General features: G+C 43.1%; 1 protein-coding gene across 3 annotated transcripts in view; it reads left to right on the top strand.

Annotated features, from left to right (window-relative positions):
• The window catches only part of CENPK (centromere protein K), a 28,240-nt gene that overhangs the window by 3,243 nt on the left and 3,899 nt on the right, over nucleotides 1–21,098 (top strand). For all 3 annotated transcript variants that reach the window (XR_014787603.1, XM_084833324.1, XM_084833325.1), the window contains exons 4-9: nucleotides 894–966; nucleotides 8,503–8,549; nucleotides 12,798–12,880; nucleotides 12,987–13,085; nucleotides 13,306–13,438; nucleotides 15,569–15,622. Coding sequence is in view for 2 of the 3 variants with exons in the window: in XM_084833324.1 (XP_084689450.1) it covers nucleotides 894–966; nucleotides 8,503–8,549; nucleotides 12,798–12,880; nucleotides 12,987–13,085; nucleotides 13,306–13,438; nucleotides 15,569–15,622 (489 nt within the window). In the remaining variant the exon portion in view is untranslated. The remainder of the gene's footprint in view (nucleotides 1–893; nucleotides 967–8,502; nucleotides 8,550–12,797; nucleotides 12,881–12,986; nucleotides 13,086–13,305; nucleotides 13,439–15,568; nucleotides 15,623–21,098) is intronic.

Here is a 21,098-nt window from a genome sequence, read left to right as displayed (position 1 = left end):
TGATCTCACTTGGTTGGTGATAGAAGAGTGGAATATGCATAGACTGAGTGGAAACTTGGAGATGACTGCTTGAAACATAATCAAGTGCATGGTGTGATATGGTCTAGATTCCCCTACATCATAAAATCTCTCCCTACCTATCCACCTTCTTTAAAACCTTTCTGCTGCCCAAATTATGTTTCTTTGCTAACACAAGTTCTCTCCATTGCTAGATGTATGTGGCTGCTCCCATGGTTCTAACAATACTGCATTATCCTCCATGGATATCCCCAGCCTAAAAAAGTACCATACAGGGATTTTTCCAAGCTAACTGTGATACAGCATATGCTTTGCATGCAGAGGGTCTCCGGTTTGATCCCCAGCATCTCTAGGTAGGACAGGAAAAATGCCTGCCTGAAATCCCAGAGAGCCACTGCTGCCAGTCAGTGTTGGCAGTATTGGGCAAACAGACCGATAGTCTGACTCAGTGTAAGGCAGCTTCCGGTGTTCCAAATGTTGGCGCTCTAGTATTAATGGCTGCTGTTGCCCCAGCACAAGGAGCAGAACCAGCTCCTGGCACTGGGGAAGGTGCTGAGCCATGCTATATACTCTAATGCTGTTCTATAACAGTGTAGGGTTTGGCTCAAGATGAATATTCAGTCAGAGCAGATCTTCCAAATCTGGTGCCCTCTAGATTTCAGACTACAACTCCAGTGGCCATGCTGGCTAGAGATGATAGGTATTGTAGTGCAATACATTTGGAGGGCACCAAGTAGGGGAAGTCTGTACTAGAGGATGGGGGAGAGTTGGTTAAACTTTCCAGTTCTGTGCTTCAAATGGTTAGTTTTTAATCTTTTATTTAAGTGTAAACTATTATTTTAAAAGAACTTTAAAACGTTTGCCATGTTTGACAGCTTTCATTGTTAATGAAGCGTTTGAAGGCTCTAACAGCGGAGTTTAACCAATGGCAGAAAAGAAAACCAGAAAGTAAGGCTTTTTATTTCAATATTTTTATAGAACTTCAAACCCAAAAGTTATGAAGCCTTAAATGTTCAAAGTGTTTGGGCTTCTGTGGAATGTATAATAATTCTATTAATTAGTTATTTCACCGACTCTTGTCTGTTGTGTTTTCTTCTCTGTATTTTTGTAGGCCCTTTTCCCTCTGTTTCCTGAGGAACTTCTATTTCTCTTCTTCTTATTCCCTAATGAAATCCCTTCTTCCAAGTGGCATATATTTGTTTTCTTAACCCCAAAGTAATACAGTAAACACTAACAACAATCTATCAGAAATGCTAAACATGAGAAATGTACAGATTTCTTCCTTATATTTAATCTAGTGATACTTTAGGTTAGAAAACACTGGAACAACAATTTTGTGCTTACAATGCATTCGACATCACATGCTTTTATATAATCTAAATAATTAATATCAGTTCACTCACAATATGACTCTGTGGTTAAGTGCTATTCGCATTGCACTGAGTGAACCTAGGAGTGTCTAACTTTCTTTAGACAGTGCCCAAAGGCCATTTCCCATAATGGTCTATCCAACAGAAATCCAGCATTTGTCACATCACTTGCAACTCCTGCCCTTACTGATGGGGAGAACAATCCAATGATTCCTGGGTAAGCATCCCAAGGATCATAGGATGGCTCAGATTACCCCCTCTGAAGTTGGAGACAAGAGCTTCAACCTTGGAAGGGGGAGTTGGAGAACTGCCCCCCCCTCCCCACAGCTGGCACAGAGAGAACCACACCAGCTGCCTCTATGAGGTCGGAAAATTGACCTCAGAGAGGGGGGAAAGGGGGCATTCCAGTGGGCAGGGAGGGGAGGAGACCTGAGAGCCCAGGATACAATTTATCCTGAGCCTCCTTCTCTCCCCCTCTGAAGCACCCTTGCCAGATGGGCTGAAAAGCCCATCTAGCAAAGAGAATCAGCAAAAAGAATCAGAGGACAGGAAGGCAAAGATCGCTTCAGCTGCTTCTCCCGCCCTGCTGGAAGCCTCTGCAAAATTTGAAATACAATGATTTCATGAGCAGGGTGTTCATTTGAGCGGCTTATGGTATTATTACAGCTGAAATTCATAGGCCAACCTTAAGAACATGTTAAAACAAGATTTAGAGCACAATCCTATACATCTACTCAGAAGTAAGTCCCACTGAGGGCGATGGGGCTTACTCACAGGTAGGTGAGTATATGATTGTAAACAAAAGATACATTTTGCAGGTGAAGTAAAGATAAGAGGGCAGTTGAGTCACCACGGTGATTGGTGACACAAGGAGCAGTTATTTATCCAGTAATGCTGGATATCCCAATGTTTCAAAGCCTTGCAGAATCAATACTGGGCTGCAGAGTCCATGTAACGCAGTTCAAAATGTCCTTAGTTCTTATAAGGGCCTGCCTTTATATGGGACAGATTATGATGCTTTCCTATTAGTGGCTTCAGTATTGATAGTGTCTGTAATATTATAAACAAAATTACATTTGTGTCCTGCCTTCCAGCAAGGAGCCCAGAGTGGCATGCATGGGCTTGTCAGGTGTTTTCCCACCTAGGTACCTGCTAGACCTTGGACCTGCTCCAGGTTCAGAGATGATTTTATATTATGTGCCTTCAGAATGTTCTCTGAACTAAAGGAAAGTAGAATGAGCAAATGTGTCCATGCTATATCCAAACTGGAAAAATGGATATTTTTCCAGGAATATTTAGTGGATTTTAATGACATATCTGAGATGAGCAAATGCTAATTCTTTCATTTATTAAAATCTTCTGCTGAAAGCCTTAAATCTCTTGAGTGCATCACTGAAGTGCTGCCTCCATCTGTTACTCCATTCAGCCTCACATGTAAGCATTTTTCCATTGTTCTTTTCAACTGAGCCTATTTCTGGCTCTGAAGTTTCCACAAAAAGTTTACATTTGCTTTAGGACTGTGATTTCCTATATAATAGTTTCATATATAAAGTCTGTAACATATCTTTGTAAATTTCATTGCACTGCTTTTTCTGCTCTCAACATTTCGTTAATCTTTGCATTCAAGCTTTTTTTTTTTCAGCAGGAGTAAGACAGACAACAGCTGTGGGACAGCTTGCTGAGAAATCCCTTAGATATGGACTATTAGCAGTTTTCAAAGTGGCTTGGGCTTCAGTAATAAAAGTCATTTGTGAGATGCCATGCTATTCAAAGGACTGCCATTCTATAAGGATTTCCATGCACTCTGTAACAGGTTATCTGTACTTCTCTTATATCACACCACTTTAAACTCAAGCTATGCTATCCCATAGGGCAGTAGTCTTCAGGGTTTTTGACCTTTGGCAAATAAATTAATACATATCTCCCCAGTCCCATCACAATATCCCCTGCCCTTCTGCCCTCAGCCAATAACAGGCCTCTTTCCCTTGAGCATGCAATCCCAGCTTCCCATGCAGCTCCATGACTCTAATGGGCATTTTATTTCTTTTCTAGAGACTTTGTTTTAGTCTCCTTTGTGTGTTTTTCATATTCAACTGTAGATGATGTTGGTAAAACATGTCAGCTATGTTTTTTAAACAAGTTATTCAATGCTAAAATATGCCAGAATCTTTCGCTTTACAAAATAAAGAAAGCAGCCACATTCTTAGGTCTGTAACGCAGCAAAGAACCATCTACTGCCTTTATTTTGTCAGTGTTTTCATACAGAGATTTGCCCACTAAAGGTTCCTTAACTTGCTTAAGGCGTGAAGCATTTTGCTTAGTACTAGTTCTATATAGTAGCACACTATTCACCTCGTGATTCCCAAGCTTTGCTTTATCATGGAGGAGAAGGCTATCAGTGGCCACTAGTCCTGACAGCTATATGCTGCCTCCAGAAGCAGTAAGCCTATGTATACCAGTTGCTGAGGAACATGGGCGGGAGGGTGCTGTTGCACTCATGTCTTGCTTGTGGGTTTCCCATGGGTAGGTGGTTGGCCACTGTGCGAACAAAATACTGGACTGGATGGACCCTTGGTCTGATCCAGCAGGGCTCCTCTTATGTTCTCTTCTTATCTTCTTATTAATTTTGTATTCAAAGAAACGCTGATGAAAAGGCTTGAAACAGCACAAAAAGTTGCATCCTGTTTCTCTAGCAGCATACCATGTTCTTTATGGTCTTTCCACAGGAAGAAGTGCTCAGTGCTTTTGTACTGTAACTTAAAGGGCCACCTGCTCCCACATGATCCTGCCTGCCCACACTGTGGAACTTGTTCCTTGAGCCCTTTCCTTATTAACCTTTCATCCATTGGGGATGGTTGTCCTTTTTTGGCAGGTCTTCAATATTATTTCATGTTCCCCAAGCTGTTTTGTTTTTAAGCTGTTCTTATTCTCTTCATGTTTTGTCTGCTGCTCAAGTATTTTATTGCTTTAATTGCATTCTTTTACTTTGCTGTTTCCTTTTACTGTGAGTTTGTTGCTGTATGCCAGTTTGAAAACTCTATGGGCAAAAACATTGTTTATAAATTTTAATGTCAATAAATACAAAGGAGTTGCCCTGGTTACCATAAAGATTCTACATCGTTTTTGAAAAGCTATGGGGCCTTCAAATTGCTAATAACAAGGCAGCAGGAGATGACGGTATCCCAGCTGAACTGTTTAAAATCTTGCAAGGTGATGCTGTCAAGGTGATGCATGCCATATGCCAGCAAATTTGGAAAACACAAGAATGGCCAACAGATTGGAAAAAATCAACCTATACCCCCATACCAAAAAAGGGAAGCACCAAAGAATGTTCAAACTATCGAACAGTGGCACTTATTTCACATGCCAGTAAGGTCATGCTCAAGATCTTGCAAGGGAGACTCCAGCAATTCATAGAACGAGAATTGCCAGATGTACAAGCTGGGTTTAGAAAAGGCAGAGGAACTAGAGACCAAATTGCCAATATCCACTGGATAATGGAGAAAGCCAGGGAGTTTCAGAAAAACATCTATTTCTGTTTTATTGACTATTCTAAAGCCTTTGACTGTGTGGATCATAACAAATTGTGGCAAGTTCTTGGTGGGATGGGGATACCAAGTCATCTTGTCTGCCTCCTGAGGAATCTGTATAACGACCAAGTAGCAACGGTAAGAACAGACCATGGAACAACGGACTGGTTTAAGGTTGGGAAAGGAGTACGGCAGGGTTGTATACTCTCACCCTACCTATTCAACCTGTACACAGAACATATCATGCAATGTGCTGGGCTTGATGAATCCAAGGCTGGAGTTAAAATCGCTGGAAGAAACATTAACAATCTCAGATATGCAAATGATACCACTTTGATGGCTGAAAGCGAGGAGGAGCTGAGGAACCTTATGACGAAGGTGAAAGAAGAAAGTGCAAAAGCTGGGTTGCAGTTCAACCTAAAAACAAAACAAGATTATGGCAACCAGCTTGACTGATAACTGGCAAATAGAGGGAGAAAACGTGGAGGCAGTGACAGACTTTGTCTTTCTAGGCACAAAGATTACTGCAGACGCTGACTGCAGCCAGGAAATCAGAAGACGTTTACTTCTTGGGAGGACAGCAATGACAAATCTTGATAAAATAGTTAAGAGCAGAGACATCACACTGACAACAAAGTTCCGCATAGTTAAAGCAATGGTATTCCCTGTAGTAACCTATGGCTGCGAGAGCTGGACCATAAGGAAGGCTGAGCGAAGGAAGATAGATGCTTTTGAGCTGTGGTGCTGGAGGAAAATTCTGAGAGTGCCTTGGGCTGCAAGAAAATCAAACCAGTCCATACTCCAGGAAATAAAGCCAGACTGTTCACTTGAGGGAATGATATTAAAGGCCAAACTGAAGTACCTTGGCCACATAATGAGAAGACAGGATACCCTGGAGAAGATGCTGATGCTAGGGAAAGTGGAAGGCCAAAGGAAGAGGGGCCGACCAAGGGCAAGGTGGATGGATGATATTCTGGAGGTGATGGGCTCGATCTTGGGGGTGCTGGGGGTGGCGACGGCCGACAGGAAGCTCTGGCGTGGGCTGGTCCATGAAGTCATGAAGAGTCGGAAGCGACTGTCTGAATAAAGAACAACAACAATGGGGCTCTCAAATTTCAATTGCAGTTGATAACATACGAAGTCTAAATTATTAAAATTTCTCTTGGTGAAAGTAAATTGTTTCTTTGCTTTCAGGTTCCAGAGGAATTATTAGAATTGCAGAGTAATAATTGTAGTGGTATAACTACACCACTTTTTTAACTTCAAAAAAAGTTGAAGATAATTAATTGAATTGCTTGAAATAAAGCAATTTATTTCAAAATAAAGAATTCAGTTAAATTCAATGAGCTAAGATAAAACAGATGAATTCTAAATTATTACTGATCATTATCATGATGAAGTGGACTTACGAGATCAAGGTGAAAACAATCAGCTCCTTCATTTTCTAAATAGTTACCATGCCATGGAACGTAACCCAGTGAAGGGAGAAATTAAATATGAATTGGTGTATTATTGCCTTGCATAATAATATGGCTAATAATTATATTTGGAGAGAAAGTGATAATCCCTGAAGGGCGCAATCCTATTGGGATAGGCAGCTGCCTCCGAACTCGGAGGCGACCGCCTATCCAATGCAGGGCAGAAGAAGCGCAGAGGAGATTGTCCCCTCCGTGCTTCAGCCACCCTGCATTCGTGGCAAGACAGCCAATTTCAGCTGTCTAGCCATAGGAAGGCGGAGTGGGGGGGGCAGACACCAGCTGACGCATAGGAAGCGTCAGAACGGCACTTCTGCCCACCCCAGCACACCCCCAGGAACGCCCTGTTTTCGCAGCTCCATGCTCTTCTTCAGAGCACGGGGCCATTCCGCACTGTCTAGGAGGCAGCGCGGGAGGGGGTGGAGGTCGGTTCTCAGGGAACTGACTTCTCCAAGGTTGGTTCCTGGGAACCGGCCTATCCTATGGCTGTCTAGCCGCTGATTGGCGGCCACAGGATTGCGCCTTTAGTAAATGACACCCAGGACACTACACTAAAACCATTTTTCCAAAGGGGAAAGTCTCTGGAGAACAGAAGTTATTCAGGTGGTTTTTAAAAATGAAGAGGGATCTGGAGGAAGCTAATTTCAAACTTAGGTGTCCACCAGAGCAAAGGCTTAGTCACCCATAGGACAATGGCCAGATCCCAAGGAGCAGGAGATGTCTCCATTCAGACTGAGATTACTAGAAGTGATCTTGAATATAGCTAGGCCCATGAATGCCGACAAAGGTTGGTCAAGGATGATGCTTGGCCTCCTCCACCTGGACCCTTCCAAATCTTGGGTGTGGGGAGAGAGGAAAAGGCATCTTCATTGTGGCCCTTTCCCCTGGTGGTACTTGGCTTACCAGCATAATCAGTCAACCCAGAGGGGAAAGAAAATGGGGTACATTTCCCCAAATAAGGACCTTGCACTTCTAGCAGCTTTTCACACTTGTTTAGAGGGAGCCACCACACAGTCTGAACTCCTTGTGAGGAGAATACTCTCTTCTGTGAGACACCTACCCTGTGAGAGATGCCCTGCTAGGGCAGAATCCAGCTCAGCATTAGGGCAAACTAAGGGGCAAGTCCAATAGTGAGTCAGTACACAGGCACAGGTCAAGAGCACAGAATTACCAGTCAAATATGTGATTTCTACAGGAGAGGTCTAAGGTGCAGCCAAGGTCCAAACACAAGAGAGCAATCCAAAGCAGAGTCAGGCAGGAGTCCAGGGTTCAGTAGCACAGAGGTCCAAACACAAAACAAGGTCAGAGAAACAGGATACAAAGTACTAAGCGCCAAGGTAGATGTTCCAACAATGGCTAAACTGAAACTGAAGGTCTATATAACCAGAGCTTCTAGAACCCCACCTAGGGCTCAGCTGCATGTCGTTACAGGCCCTCTGGCAAAAGTCCTACTCATGAAGGCCTTCTCAGGGGGTCCTCCTTTGTAATCGAGGGCTCCTTCTCAAAGGAAGCCTACTGTCCTGCCTCTTGAGGCAGTGATGCTGTCATAGTAGTTGTCCAACCTCTGCCTCTGAGGTGGAACGCCCCTCCTCCTGTGCGGGTAGACCTGTGGTCATCTCCCCTGAGGGCCCAGACTCCCACAGATCTCCTGCTATGGAAGATTCCATGGTGTCATCCATCTCTGGAAACTCTAGCTCCTCCTCAGAGGAGGGTTCCTCCAGCAAGGGCATGACACCTCCCCTGTGTTGTCCCTCTTGTGTCTCAAGAGGCAAAACAATGCTATGGCATTACAGATATCTGTGTGGGGTTTTGTTCAACTAATTTTCCATAAATATGAAGAATTTATAGAAACCCATTTTTAAGTGATGCAATGAATATGAACTTGAGCACACTCCAGGAGAGAGCAGAGGACAGGAAGGCCTGGCGTGCTATGGTCCATGGGGTCACGAAGAGTTGGACACGACTTAACGACTGAACAACAACAACAACAATAATATTGTAGTGACTAATGCTGGAAAGAGAAATGCAATTGTTTTAGTCAGACTAATGAGATATGTTGTGAAGAAACATTTTTTTAAAAAGAACTTGGCAACATGTTCTGTTTTTCAGTAATGACTACGAATCCAGATGTTCTGGTAGCATTAGGAAGAGACCAGGTATGTCTGTTAAATTACGAGTTGATCATAAATGTATCACTCTTAGGAGTAAATATACACACGTACAACTAGCTTTCCCTGAGATGTAATTGGTATAATTGAAGGAGGTCTGCTTCTTTTGCCTGACCTAGGGATACAGTATACACTGGCTATTGTCCATAAAGCACATAGGATGGAGTAACTAGAATTTAGATACATTGATCTAAAAATTCCTATGATTAGGATTAAAGTCAGGCTGAAGTTGACTTCCACTTCCGCTACATTGGGGTGGGGAACTCACCACCACCACCAAGGGGCAGTTTGCTTTCTGGCTCAACCCCCAGCAGCCAGATGATGTAGGGGGTGGCCCCCTCCCCCTGACATAATTGTAGAGTTTCTCCCTGCAGAGATATCACTCCTGCCGATCTCTGCGTGGAGAAAAGGAGTTTCGTTCTTTCTCCATGCAGAGGGAGGCATGGAGCACTCTCTCCATGCCTTTCTCTACACAGAGAAAGGGGAAGTCCCTCTCAGCAGTGGAAAAAGGCAGCCTTTCTCAAGTGCAGGGAGAGGAACCTCCCTGTTCTCTAGTGCTGGGAGAAGTGGGGCCTGTGGGAAGCTCCAATCTGGAATCAGCCTGCGGGCCAGAGGCTCCTCAACCCTCACTAGACGCTAGAGCATTGCGTAAGACAAGTGAAACGACCACCAATGTTCTTATTCACCTTGCACAATGATGTGCACAAGAGGAAGCAAGACAACTGCTATCAAATTTAGTAGCGCCCAATCTTTTATGTTAGTGCTCATGAAAGTGTTTGTGGAACTGAACTAGCCACTGTTTCAGTTCCGCTAAGTTCTTTGGCTCCAGCCCAATTATGGTGGCATAACTGGTTTTCTGGCTGTCATGAAGGATAAATTGTGATGCTACTGAGGTCAATGCGCTTTTGCCATTGCTTTGTTCAAGTCCCAAATTTACCTAAAGTCCGGCCTGTACAACTTGTGAGCTATCAACCTGAACACAGATTATTAACCATGACAACTCTTCTTCCCTAGGTAGGCAGGACAAACTGGCCATAGTGGCCACCATATGTAGCTGGTGGATTGCTTGGTGGAGTTAAGGACTGCCTAAAGTTGTAAAGATATTATAAATCGAACAGCAGTCTATAAAAACTCCAATGTTTTATAGCAATAGCATCTGCAAATATTACTCTTTTGAACTTTTCCAGACTTATTGCTAACAAGAAAAGCTAGAATGTGTTAGTGGCAGGATTTCAACATATTTGGCAAAGAATTGCTATGCAACATTACCTGGGAAGATTCTTGTGGTTCCTCTGCTAAAATAAGTAATTAAACTGTAGCTAATAAATGAAAACATGCTTATAGTATATAGTTTTTGTTTAAAATAACTTCTTTGTCTTCTTTGCTCTGGATTTGGTTGCTTCCCAACAGTTTTCTTAAACCTCTTAATAGAAAGATCATGGGAGAAGACCCACTAATACATATTTTGTTTCAACAAAATGATTGGCTAACTTCTTTCCTTTGAGGAAATGTCATACCTCCTATATCATGTTGGGTCTGGCATTCTGCTTTGCAGACAGTTTAGCTGAAAATCTCAAATTCTCATAATGTGTGTGTGTGTGAAACTGATTCCTCACATTGCTTTTATTCTCAAGATGAACATATATTTGAAATTCTAAAATTGTACAAGAGACATATAGTCATAATATGTCTAATTAATGTTTATGAAAATCTTAGATACAGTATTCTGCTAACCCTACATCAACTAAGGGATGGATGCTCTTATGTGCGGATTGCTCTGCACGGCTCTAGGTATTAAGCTGTCTTGGCACATGGAAAACTTATTGTTTTGAAATTTTATGCTGCTTTTCAAAACTAAAATTCCTCCCAAAGCAGCTCACTATCAAAATATAAACAAAAGAAATTCAGTAAAACAACACATTATTGATATCCAATCACTAAAACAACAAATAATTTAATTTTGTAAATCTAAAAACCAGAAGAGTGGCATAAAATATATCATAATAGCCCTAATATCACAAAACCACAAAATACACTAGAAACAATTAAAACAAGAGCAATAATAATAAAGCCAACACCACTTTTTAACCAAAGGTAGATTGAAATAAAAGGGAGAGCACCAGACGTATCCCTTAAGGGAGAGATTTCTATAGACAAGGGGCTTCCACCAAAAAGGCCCTGTCTCATGTTCTGGCCATCGTCCTACTGGCAGATCTGCAAGCAGGATGGCTGTGGCCAATCTCAAGACCTAGGTGGGCTCATATGTGTACAAGTGATCCATCATGTAACCAGGTCCCAAACCATTTAGGACTGTAAAGATCAAAACCACTGCTTTGAATTGGGCTTGGAAGTGAATAGGCAGCTAGTGCAGCCAATGTAATATTGAAGCAATATGCTCCAAACTAGCCTCCACAAACATCCGCATTCTGCGCTAGTTGAAGTTTCCAAAACGCCTTCAATGGTAGCTCCATGTGTAATGCATTTCAGTAGTCTAGTCTGGATGTGACCGGGGCATGAGTACCTGAGGCAAGATCAGTCAACTCCAGATAGAGTCACAGATGATGTATCAGCCTAAGCTGACAAAAGGGCCTCCTAGCTATGATTGCCATCTGTGCTTCCACAGACAGCACTGAGTCCAGGAGAACCCTGAAGCTGCAAACTTGGTGTTTCAGAGGGAATGCCACCCTGTCTAGCACTAGCCGCACACCTCCACTCTGGTTAACAAGCTTCCTTACCCACAGTACCTCTATCTTATCTGATTAAGCTTGACTGTTTGCCCTCATCCATCCCAAAACTGCCTTCAGCTTCCCTGGGATTAGTAGATAGAAACTAGAGGTAGAGTTGTGTATCATCTGCATACTGATCACACTTGAGCCCAAACCTCTGGATTACTTCCCCCAGTGGCTTCATGTTAGAAAGCATAGGAGATGAGATGGAACCTTGTGGCACCCAATATCCAAAGCCGTGAGATGGGTGGCGCTGCTGACTGAGTTCCCCCCACTGAAAAGGACTGGAACCACTGCCTCCCACACTCATATGGCCAGGTGACCCACAAATATACCATGATCAATGGTATCAAAGGCCCCTGAGATGTCCAAGAGGGACAATAGGGTCGTGCTCCCCCTGTCCTCCTCCCAATAGGGTCGTGCTCCCCCTGTCCATCCCCTGGCATAAGTCATCTGCCAGGACACCCAAGGCTGTTTCTGTCCTCTGCCCAGGCTGAAAGCCAGATTGGAATGGATCCCAATAATCACTGTCATCTAAAACTTCCTGGGAGTTAAGATGCCACCACCCTCTTTGGTATTTGGTTAAGAATGGGACACTTTACACCAGGTGATAATTATCCAGGACCATGGGATCCAGATTTGATTTTGTTGTTGTTCAGTAGAGGTCTCACCCACTGCCTTTTTAGGGGCAGGAGGAGCTACTGCTTCCCTCAAAGAAGCATTAAGCACTTCTGAGTTCTAAACAGTAAGCCCAGTTGGCAGCTTTTAATATCCAAGAGCAAGGCTCTAGAGAACAGGTGGCAGGACTCAATCTTCCAAGCAGCATGTCCACATCTTTGGGATGCACAAGCTGAAATTTCTCCAGACCATCTGACAAGATGGTGTCCTAGCTGTATCCATCTCTAACTCTGTCATAACTAGCTGGTACATACGTGAGCAATTACAATGCAAAGGACAATGCAAATGAACACCACAGCAGGCCTTTGAGGACTCTGTCAGCTGACCCCAAAGCCTTCATGCAAAATGCTCCTCACCACTCAAAAAAGCTCTGCTGGCCAGCACTCTGCAGTTGCAATAATGGCACAGAAGTAAGATTTTTCACTGCTATCATCATCATGGAATAAACCCTATAATGATTTCTCACTTATGTTCCATCATGTTTGTCATGAGTTGTCTGCCACTTGTGCTCTAGTTGTTGACCCAGTCATTTTGTTGCCTGCAGCTGTCCTGAATACCAGGGGGCTGACATGGTTTTACAGTTGGGCTGAGGACTTCAGGAGTGATTATACTGATAGCCTGGGTCATCTCCCTATCCCAGAGAGAGATGAGAGCCTTGGCACGATTGCTGGCTAAATCTACAAGAAACTCCCCCAGAGACCTCAGAAAACCATGCGCTCTAATACTATAGATTTTAAGTATAAGACATACATATACACAAAAGAAAAATGTATTGCTTTTCATAGCATAACAGCAAAGATTTACATTTCTATAAAACACATTTTCTTTTCAGTTGCAGAAATTAGATCATGATCTTGAAATGGTGCTATCAACAATTCAGGCAAAGAACAAAAAACTGAAGCAAAACTTACTAAGGTATATATTGTACTGTTCTGAGCATTGTCATAGAACTGTTTTTGCAGTTCTATAAAATATGAATTATCTGTTTTATCTTTTATTTTCCCCACATCGATATTCAAAGGGAACAGCAATGGTTAGAAGAACAGCAACAGCTAATAGACTGTCTCAATCAAACAGAGGAAGAAATTAGCACTCAAGTTGTACAGTTTTCTGAGAAAAGGTATTTATACTATTTTAGTTTTGGGAGTGGGGGAAACTAGGAAAATTGGATTCATAAGACAGAGCAAACAGCACTATCAAATTGTTTGGGGTGAATAAAAAAACAACTGGTTTTTGGTTGTTTACAAGTTGGTCTATTGATACTGTTATCATTATGGTGTTAGAACTCTCTTATTTACAAAAATGTCACCACAATTAAACTTTGTGCTTTTACATCTTAGAGCCTTTCAAGAACTGAAAAGTAAAATGCTGAAAATAAAAGCCTATAAGGACAGGATTTTGAACGCTCTGGGGGAGTTCCTCGAAGAACATTTTCCTCTCCCTGAGGATAGTGGAACTACAAAAAAGAAAAGAGTATGATTGTTTGCATTTTCATATTAAGTTAAGAAGTCTTTTTCTCTTGATTATCATTAAATGCATAGATGAAAATGCTATAAACACACTGAAATTGTAGATCAAATGTCGTACACTTCATTCTAATAACATACTCCAGCAAGTACTCATCCTGTCTGCTGTTCAAAGACCTGCTGTTACTAACTGTACTCACACCACGCCTGAGCCCACCTCCAATCCCTGAGCCAGCTTCTCTCATTCTAATTTCTCCTCACTGAATTGCCCACTTTCTGTAGCCCTGTTGTCATCTTAGCTTCCTTATTTTCAGTTCTCCCCTATGTGCTGCCAGTCTCTCTTAGGGATGTACGGACTGTGTAAAATCCTCTCCATCTGTGTTTCCCGGATTGTCAGGTGCCTTTTGTTCCGTTGTCCACCCACAGACGGATGCAATTTTTTTTCATTGTGCGGAAAAATACATAAATAATTACATAAGTATTTACGTAATTTACCTTAGTACGTAATATTTAGCGTATTGTCCCCCATTCCAGTCAACGTTTCCTCAACAGAAACTTAAGTATTTTCCTACAAATTTATATGTATAAATTTCAGGAAAGTAAAAAAAATAATCTGGAAGTCCATGGACTCCGTGTGGCCTGGGCAGGGGGGGGGGAGGGGGGGTCACTCCACAGCAGATTCCACAGGTCAGATTTTTTAGAAATCTGAGCTCATTTTAGTCCATCTCAAATTTTTCCAGCATCCCTAGGCTCTCTTTCCTCCTTGAATCTTGCAGGTCATGAGAACTGGTCCCTGTGCTCACTCCTCTTGTAGCTGTTGCAGGAAGCCATTGCCACCAGCAGCTTCAAACATAGGTCTGTTTCTTTCCCAGATAGGATTGAGAACAGAGTGCTCACTATGCCCCCCTGGTGGCCATAGTTGGCAAATTTACTGGAGACATCCCCTCTAGTCTTGCGTTACGGGGTTTTCTGCCTAATCAAGAGGGCCAGGTTCAAAGATTTTTCAGGAGTCAAACAGCTGTGGATTTTCATGCCTGAGATAGGCCTTTGCAAGTTTGGATTCTATAGTATTTTAAGGAAAGTTGGCAATTATAGTTGGACAAGATTCTGAATATTAATCTCTTACCCATTTGGATATTTGCCTCTTCTAAGTAGTACAGTCTTCTTTAGTAAGCTATAACTTGTGTGACTGTGCTGGAAATGTGCAGGTAGATTTATATTTTCTTTGCAAAATGAATGTTAAGCTATGTAGTAAAATCAGCAGTTGTGTAAGTATAATTTAGAAGTAGCAAAGATGAGGTAATAATGGGGAGAAATAGGATCCTGACTGCACATTGAGTTGGATCCAACCCTCTTGTGAGTGGAAGTCTGCTTGTGCAACAGGAATTCTGCTTGCATGACAGGATTTCCTCATCCTCTCCTTCCCCCTGTATCCACCCCGCCCCATTTGCCACAAATCTGCTCTGGAGTGTCTCCCAACCTTCCAGAGCAGATCTGCAAAGGCAGAAGAGGGAAATGTGTTCCAACAGCAGTTTGTTTCCCCTGGCTGAACAACACCATGGGATGCAACACATTATATTTGTCCCCCCTGAACATTAACTCTGGCCAGACTGCCCATATTTTTTCAAACCATCGCCACGTCCATCGTAGCAAAAAGCTTACTATGTTTCAGCGACAACCGAAATTCTCAAAATTTGAGAACAATAACTACTCCAAAATTGGGTTGTATGCTAAATGCTACTGGTACATACATGGATCGCACTCTCTAGTTTGTGATGTTTCTATTTTGTAATGTTATACTGTAACACCCTGATCCAATTAAGTCTGGGTGTGTAAGCAGACTTCTGTGTGTTTGTCATGTTAGATCAGAAACTATGAATGTAAATCAGAAGATGGTCATTTGAATGAGGATGCCATCTATTCTAGTGTATACCTTTAAATGGGACGCACGTTCAAATGCTCATTGCCATCCAGATTCTGGCACAACTACTCATGCATAAATCCCTTTTTCAAGGGCGTAAGTAGAGAAATGAATTCAAAACATCAATGAGTTCACAACTATTTATTGAATTTTTCTTTGTGAATATGCATGTCTTCAGTATGAAATTGAACTTTACTTGTCTTTTGCTTCCTGTAGCATTTGTCTGAAGAGCCAAATGTACAGCTAACAACATTACATGAAATTTTAGAGGTAAGATAACGTGTGTGTGTATTTGCTGCAGTTCAAGCCTGGAACAGGTAGGGAGCGAAATAAATACTCCAGGGATTAGTGGATGGTTTGGAATGATAAGTCCCTCCTCCTAGAGTCTAGAGGTTTTCGTACTCAAAGGAGGCTACTGCTCAGCCCCAAGCAGTCGTGCTTGCCTTTCCTTCAGAGAGCAGGGCTTTTGTTAGACTTCTATTTCATATCAGAAAAAAATATCTAATTGCCTTGGCTGAAACATTACTTCTTTTGTTTAGCATTTAAATAGTGCCATTTGCCTTGTAGGAGTAAGGGATAAATGGGAAGAATACGCAGTTATTTCCGTTATACCTCCATGGGCTTAGTTATAGTAGGGTATTGTGACTTGGGGGTTGTGCCAAAGACCGTAAGGAAAAGTTTCATATTGAGGAAGGCTGAGAAGTGGCATCATGTACATGTTCTGGGAGGCAGTTTCAGGCATAAGAGGCAACAAGGGAGAAAGGGTGGAATCATCAGAAAGCCAGTGTGAGTTTGAGTGTTGGACTGGGGCTGGGGAGACCTGGGCTCAGGTTCCCACTCAGCCATGCAGCTCACTGGATTATTTTGAGCCAGTCACTTACTCTCAGCCTAACCTACCTCACAAGGTTGTTGTGAGGATGGGATGAAGAGGAGGACACCGGGTTGGATCCAACAACTCCCTTCTGTGGGCAACCCAGGCTTGCTGGTGGCAGCGGGCGCACTGCCCCTCCCACTGGTGGCCACAGTGTCGCACGCCCAGGGGGAAGCGCCGAAATGAGCAGAAACACTCATTCCTGGAAAGGGCGCAAGCTGCTCCTTCCAGAAACGAGCATTTCTGCTCGTTTCAGCGCTTACCCCAGGAAGCGCTACATCACAGCTGCCAGTGAGAGGGGCAGTGTGCGCGCCGCCAGTGAACCCAGGCCACCTGCACGGGGGATCTGTTGGATCCAGTCCCATGTGAGCCGCTTTGGGTTCCTTGCAAGAGGAAAAAAGGTGGGTTAGAAACGCAATAAATAAATACATCTGAGGGAACAGTAATCTTTCAGGTGGCTCGGGGTGATGAAGGTGGAGAAGTGAAGGTCACAGGCAGGGTCGAATCGGGATATAAAAGCAGAAAGATGGTGGGGAGGGAACTATGGAGGACTTTGAGGGTAAGGACAAGAACATTGTGCCAGATCTAAAAGTAAGCTAAAGTAAATGGTGAATTACATATCCATGCTATGTATTTGAAAGGCCGAGTCAGTTGGATAGTCACATTCATGTCTTTATAGTGCAACTTTGAGGATAAAATACTGTGCCGCACTCTGCGTGGGCCGCCCTTGACGTTTTGGAGCCTTCAGCTGGCACAATACCATGCAGCTGCCTCGAGACCATTGTGGGGATTAGCTAGCAGCCAAGGCTGAAGCCTCCAGTGCAGGCGTTGCAGCTGCACTGCCAAAACTTGGCTGCAGCAGGAAAAACACCGCAGTTTCAACTGTGACGGAGGCTGAGAGGGATAAATTTAGCTTGAAAACAAATGGCTGGTTTTTTGCTGGCGCTGCTGAATTTCACTGGTGTGGCAATAGCAAGAGTTCAGCCCCTCTGGGGGCGGGGAGGTGGAAAATGGCCCCCAGACTTGCCAAAGTTGCCCACCCTATAGCCTTCTGGACTCAATTCCTGTTGTTGTTTATGACCTCTGGACGTCTAAATGTACTGGGTCCAAGATACAGGGGAGACTGTTTTCCATTTTATGTTATCTAACAGAGGTTCTTCATGCTGCATTTTGTACAGACACCTGAATACAAAATCAGCCTTTGACAAAGGGACTTGCCTGGTCACTAGTGAAGAGCAGCAATTTTTGTCTTGTTAGTTAGAATCCAGATGTTCTAACTAAATGAGGATAAACAGTGACAATGGCTCAGGCTTGCCAACAGTAGCTGGAGAACAAAGCTGTTTGCAATCCCTCCCAGCATTTGCATTGAGTCAGGAAGGAGACATTGTGCCTGGAGCTTAATGGAGCAAAATATATGGAAACAGGACTCTAATCCTCTGCGTTTTATACACATAGAATCATAGAATGGTAGGGTTGGAAGGGGCCTTTAAGACTGTTGAGTCCAACCCCCTGCTCAATGCAGGAATCTAAGTCAAAGCATCCCTGACAGATGACTGTCCAGCCTCATCTTAAATGCCTCCAATGTGGGAAAGCCCACTACTTCCCTAGGTAATTCGTTCCATTGTCATGTTGCTCTAACAGTCAGGAAGTTTTTCCTGATGTTGAGCCGGAATCTGGCTTCCTGTCACTTGAGCCCATTATTCCGTGTCCTGCGCTCTGGGATGATCAAGAAGAGATCCTGGCCTTCTTCTCTGTGACACCCTTTCAAGTACTTGAAGAGCGCTATCATATCTCCCCTCAGTCTTCTCTTCTCAAGGCTAAACATGCCCAGTTCTTTCAGTCTCTCTTCATAGGGCTTTGTTTCCAGTCCCCTGATCCCCTTCGTTGCCCCCCTCTGAACCCTCACCAGCCCTGCGGTACCCCACTCGTTACCTCTCCCCAGTTTGAGAAGATCCCACTGAGAAGCACTCTTGGAGTCTGATTCTGTAGCCAAGACTGGATCCACCGGATCGTTGTTTCATCTAGCCCACTTCTAGCTAGTTTGCTCATCAGGATATCATGGGGCACTTTTGTCGAAAGCTTTGCTGTAGTCAAGCTATATGATATCCACAGCATTCCCACAGTCCACAAGGGAGGTTACCAGATCAAAAAATGAGATCAGATTCGTCTGGCAGGATTTGTTCTTGACAAATCCATGTTGGCTTCCAATAATCACTGCATTGTTTTCAAGGTGCTTACAGATGAATTGCTCGATAATCTGCTCCAGAATTGTCCCAGGGATTGATGTCAGATTGACTGGTCTGTAGTTCCCAGGTTCCTCCTTTTTACCCTTTTTGAAGATAGGGACAACGTTAGCCTTCCTCCAGTCATCTGGCACTTCCCCTGTCCTCCATGATTTCTCAAAGATAATACATAGTGGTTCTGAGAGTTCTTCTGCCAGTCCCTTTATTACTCTAGGATGCAGTTCATCTGGCCCTGGAGATTTGAACTCATTCAAAGTCATTAGGTGTTCCTTGACCATATGCCTATCGATCTCAAGCTACAGTCCTGCCCCTTCAGCCTGTACTTCGCCTTTGCCAGGGGGCTTATAGACCCTCTTTCGGGAGAAGACTGAGCCAAAGTAGGAATTGAGCACTTCTGCCTTTTCCGTGTCATCCGTTATCATTTTGCCATCCTTATTTAATAGCTGAACCACCATTTCTTTCCTCTGTCCTTTACTATGCACGTAAAGCCTTGTTGTTGCTTTTAGCATCCCTCGCTAACCTCAGCTCGTTCTCAGCTTTAGCCTTCCTGACGCCATCCCTGCAATTCTGAGCTACTTGCCTGTACTCTTCCTTTGTTGCTTGGCCTTCCTTCCACTTCCTATATGTGTCCTTTTTTTGTTTTCAGGTTATCTCTAAGCTTTTGGTGAAGACACATTGGCTTCTTCTGTTGTCTTTCGCCTTTTTTTGTTGCTGGAATTGTTTGTAATTCCAACAAGAAAAACAACATGTGGCCTTCTCTGCTGATGGTCTTGGTGTGTGTTTTATATTCAGCTACAAAACCTAACCATAAGAAGGGATTCTAAAGCAGTAATGTGGGCTTCCTGAAAAAAAGATGAAGAAAATGTTCTAATGCCTGTATTAATTGGTATCTGATGTTGCATGTTTAACAGACTGCAGTCCTATACACACTTACCTAGCAGTAAGTCCCATTGAATTCAGTGGGACTTACTTCGGGGGGGGGGGGGGAGCTCAGTAAAGCACACTTCGGGTGTAATCCTATGCATGTTTAGACAGAAAAAAGTATTTTCTATCTAAACCTTTTTCTGTATAACATGTCTTTAATGGGATTGTGCCTTTAATGTGGTTTAAACACCATACACAAACAAATTCAAAATTTTACTTGGAAATTGTTTTTATTGGAATACTTGTAAATATCTTCTAAGAAATGACAACTCAATACCAAATTATTATTTATACTGTTTAAATTTTAAGAAAAAAAATGAAGGTGCTAAAAAGGAGTTGTGCATGATGGATTGACATTTATGAGAGCTTCCTAAGGATAGTCATCTGGAAAAAGTTAATTACAACTTTGAAACTGTCTGACTTGCCTGCTTTTGTATCCATTCATTGTGTTGCTAATTGATTTTATGGAATAGATGGATTTTTAGAAATGGAAAATTTTCCATGAAAAAATACAGTAAAATATAATGGAAAATTTTCCTCCCCATGCCACTAGTCTAAAGACTGGATGGATAGCCCTTTTGCGTCTACCATACACTTTGTGAAAAGTTGAAATGTATATAATATTTCCTATCAAGCCCATTTACTATGGGTTGGCTCCAAACTTCATCATGCTTAGAGTTGACCCATTGAAATCAGTGGACAGGCAGAGCAATCCTATGGTCCCTGTGAGAGTGTCCCAGGAACCAAAGGTTATGTTGGATTCCCCCTCCCAAGGCCATGGACACTCCTACAACCTTGAGAGGGGGAATCCGACATCAGACCATTCCCATGGCACTGCCCCCTTGCAGCCACTGCAGAAAGCAGTGTAGTAGATGCTTCTCTGAGGTTGCTGTTGCAACCTCAGCAGAGCTCAGGGTGGGTGAAAAGGGAGTGGGACAGTGAGAGGGGAGAGGAGAGGCCAGGATCCACAGGATCCTACAACCTCTCCATCATCGTCCATGCCCAGTGCTGGAAAGTCAGCTACATGGGCTTAAAGGCTCATCTAGCTGAAATTATTGGTTTTTTTAAAGGTGGAACAGGAAGCAAAATTGCTTCTGTCCTCCTTCTGCCCTGTCTGGCTCTTACCGGTAGGGCATAGGATAGACAGCGGGCCTAAGTCTTGGACCCCTCTATCAGTAAAGCATTTTGTAATCTCAGTGATTTCAGTGGGCCTACTTAAAGCATAACTAAGTCTGGATCCAACCTTATGTTAAGAAAATAAAATATATGTTATAACAGTAATTTAGTCTGCAATCCTGCACCCACTTACCTGGGAGTAAACCCCAATGAACTCAATGGGACTTACATCTGAAGAGATATGTATAGGATAGTTCTGTTAAATAACTAGTAAATTAAAGCAGAGTACATAACTAGTAAATTAAAAGCAAAGGCCAGAGGCACATGTCCCAACTTCCAATTTCCTTCCTATTGTTAGATTTTGTTGTTCGATTTTAGCTTTTGTTGTTATATTAAGCAGTATGTAAGTATTATGTGGGTCCAGGGGGTGGTAAATGCTTCACTATGTCAGGGGGTGGTGCTTGCCACCGTGAAAGAGGCTGTAGTGGACCCTCTCCTGAAGAAGACCTGCCTGGACCCAGAGGTATGTGAGAACTATTGCCCCATTGCTAATATCCCATTTGGGGGCAGGGTGCTTGAGCGTGTGGTGGCT

This window comes from Heloderma suspectum, chromosome 2 (assembly GCF_057233095.1).
Source record: "Heloderma suspectum isolate Gila_16-S chromosome 2, 16-S_ref, whole genome shotgun sequence".
Classification (NCBI taxonomy): domain Eukaryota; kingdom Metazoa; phylum Chordata; class Lepidosauria; order Squamata; family Helodermatidae; genus Heloderma; species Heloderma suspectum.
The sequence above is the reverse complement of the archived record's forward strand: the minus strand, read 5'-3'. Positions and strand labels throughout refer to the sequence as shown.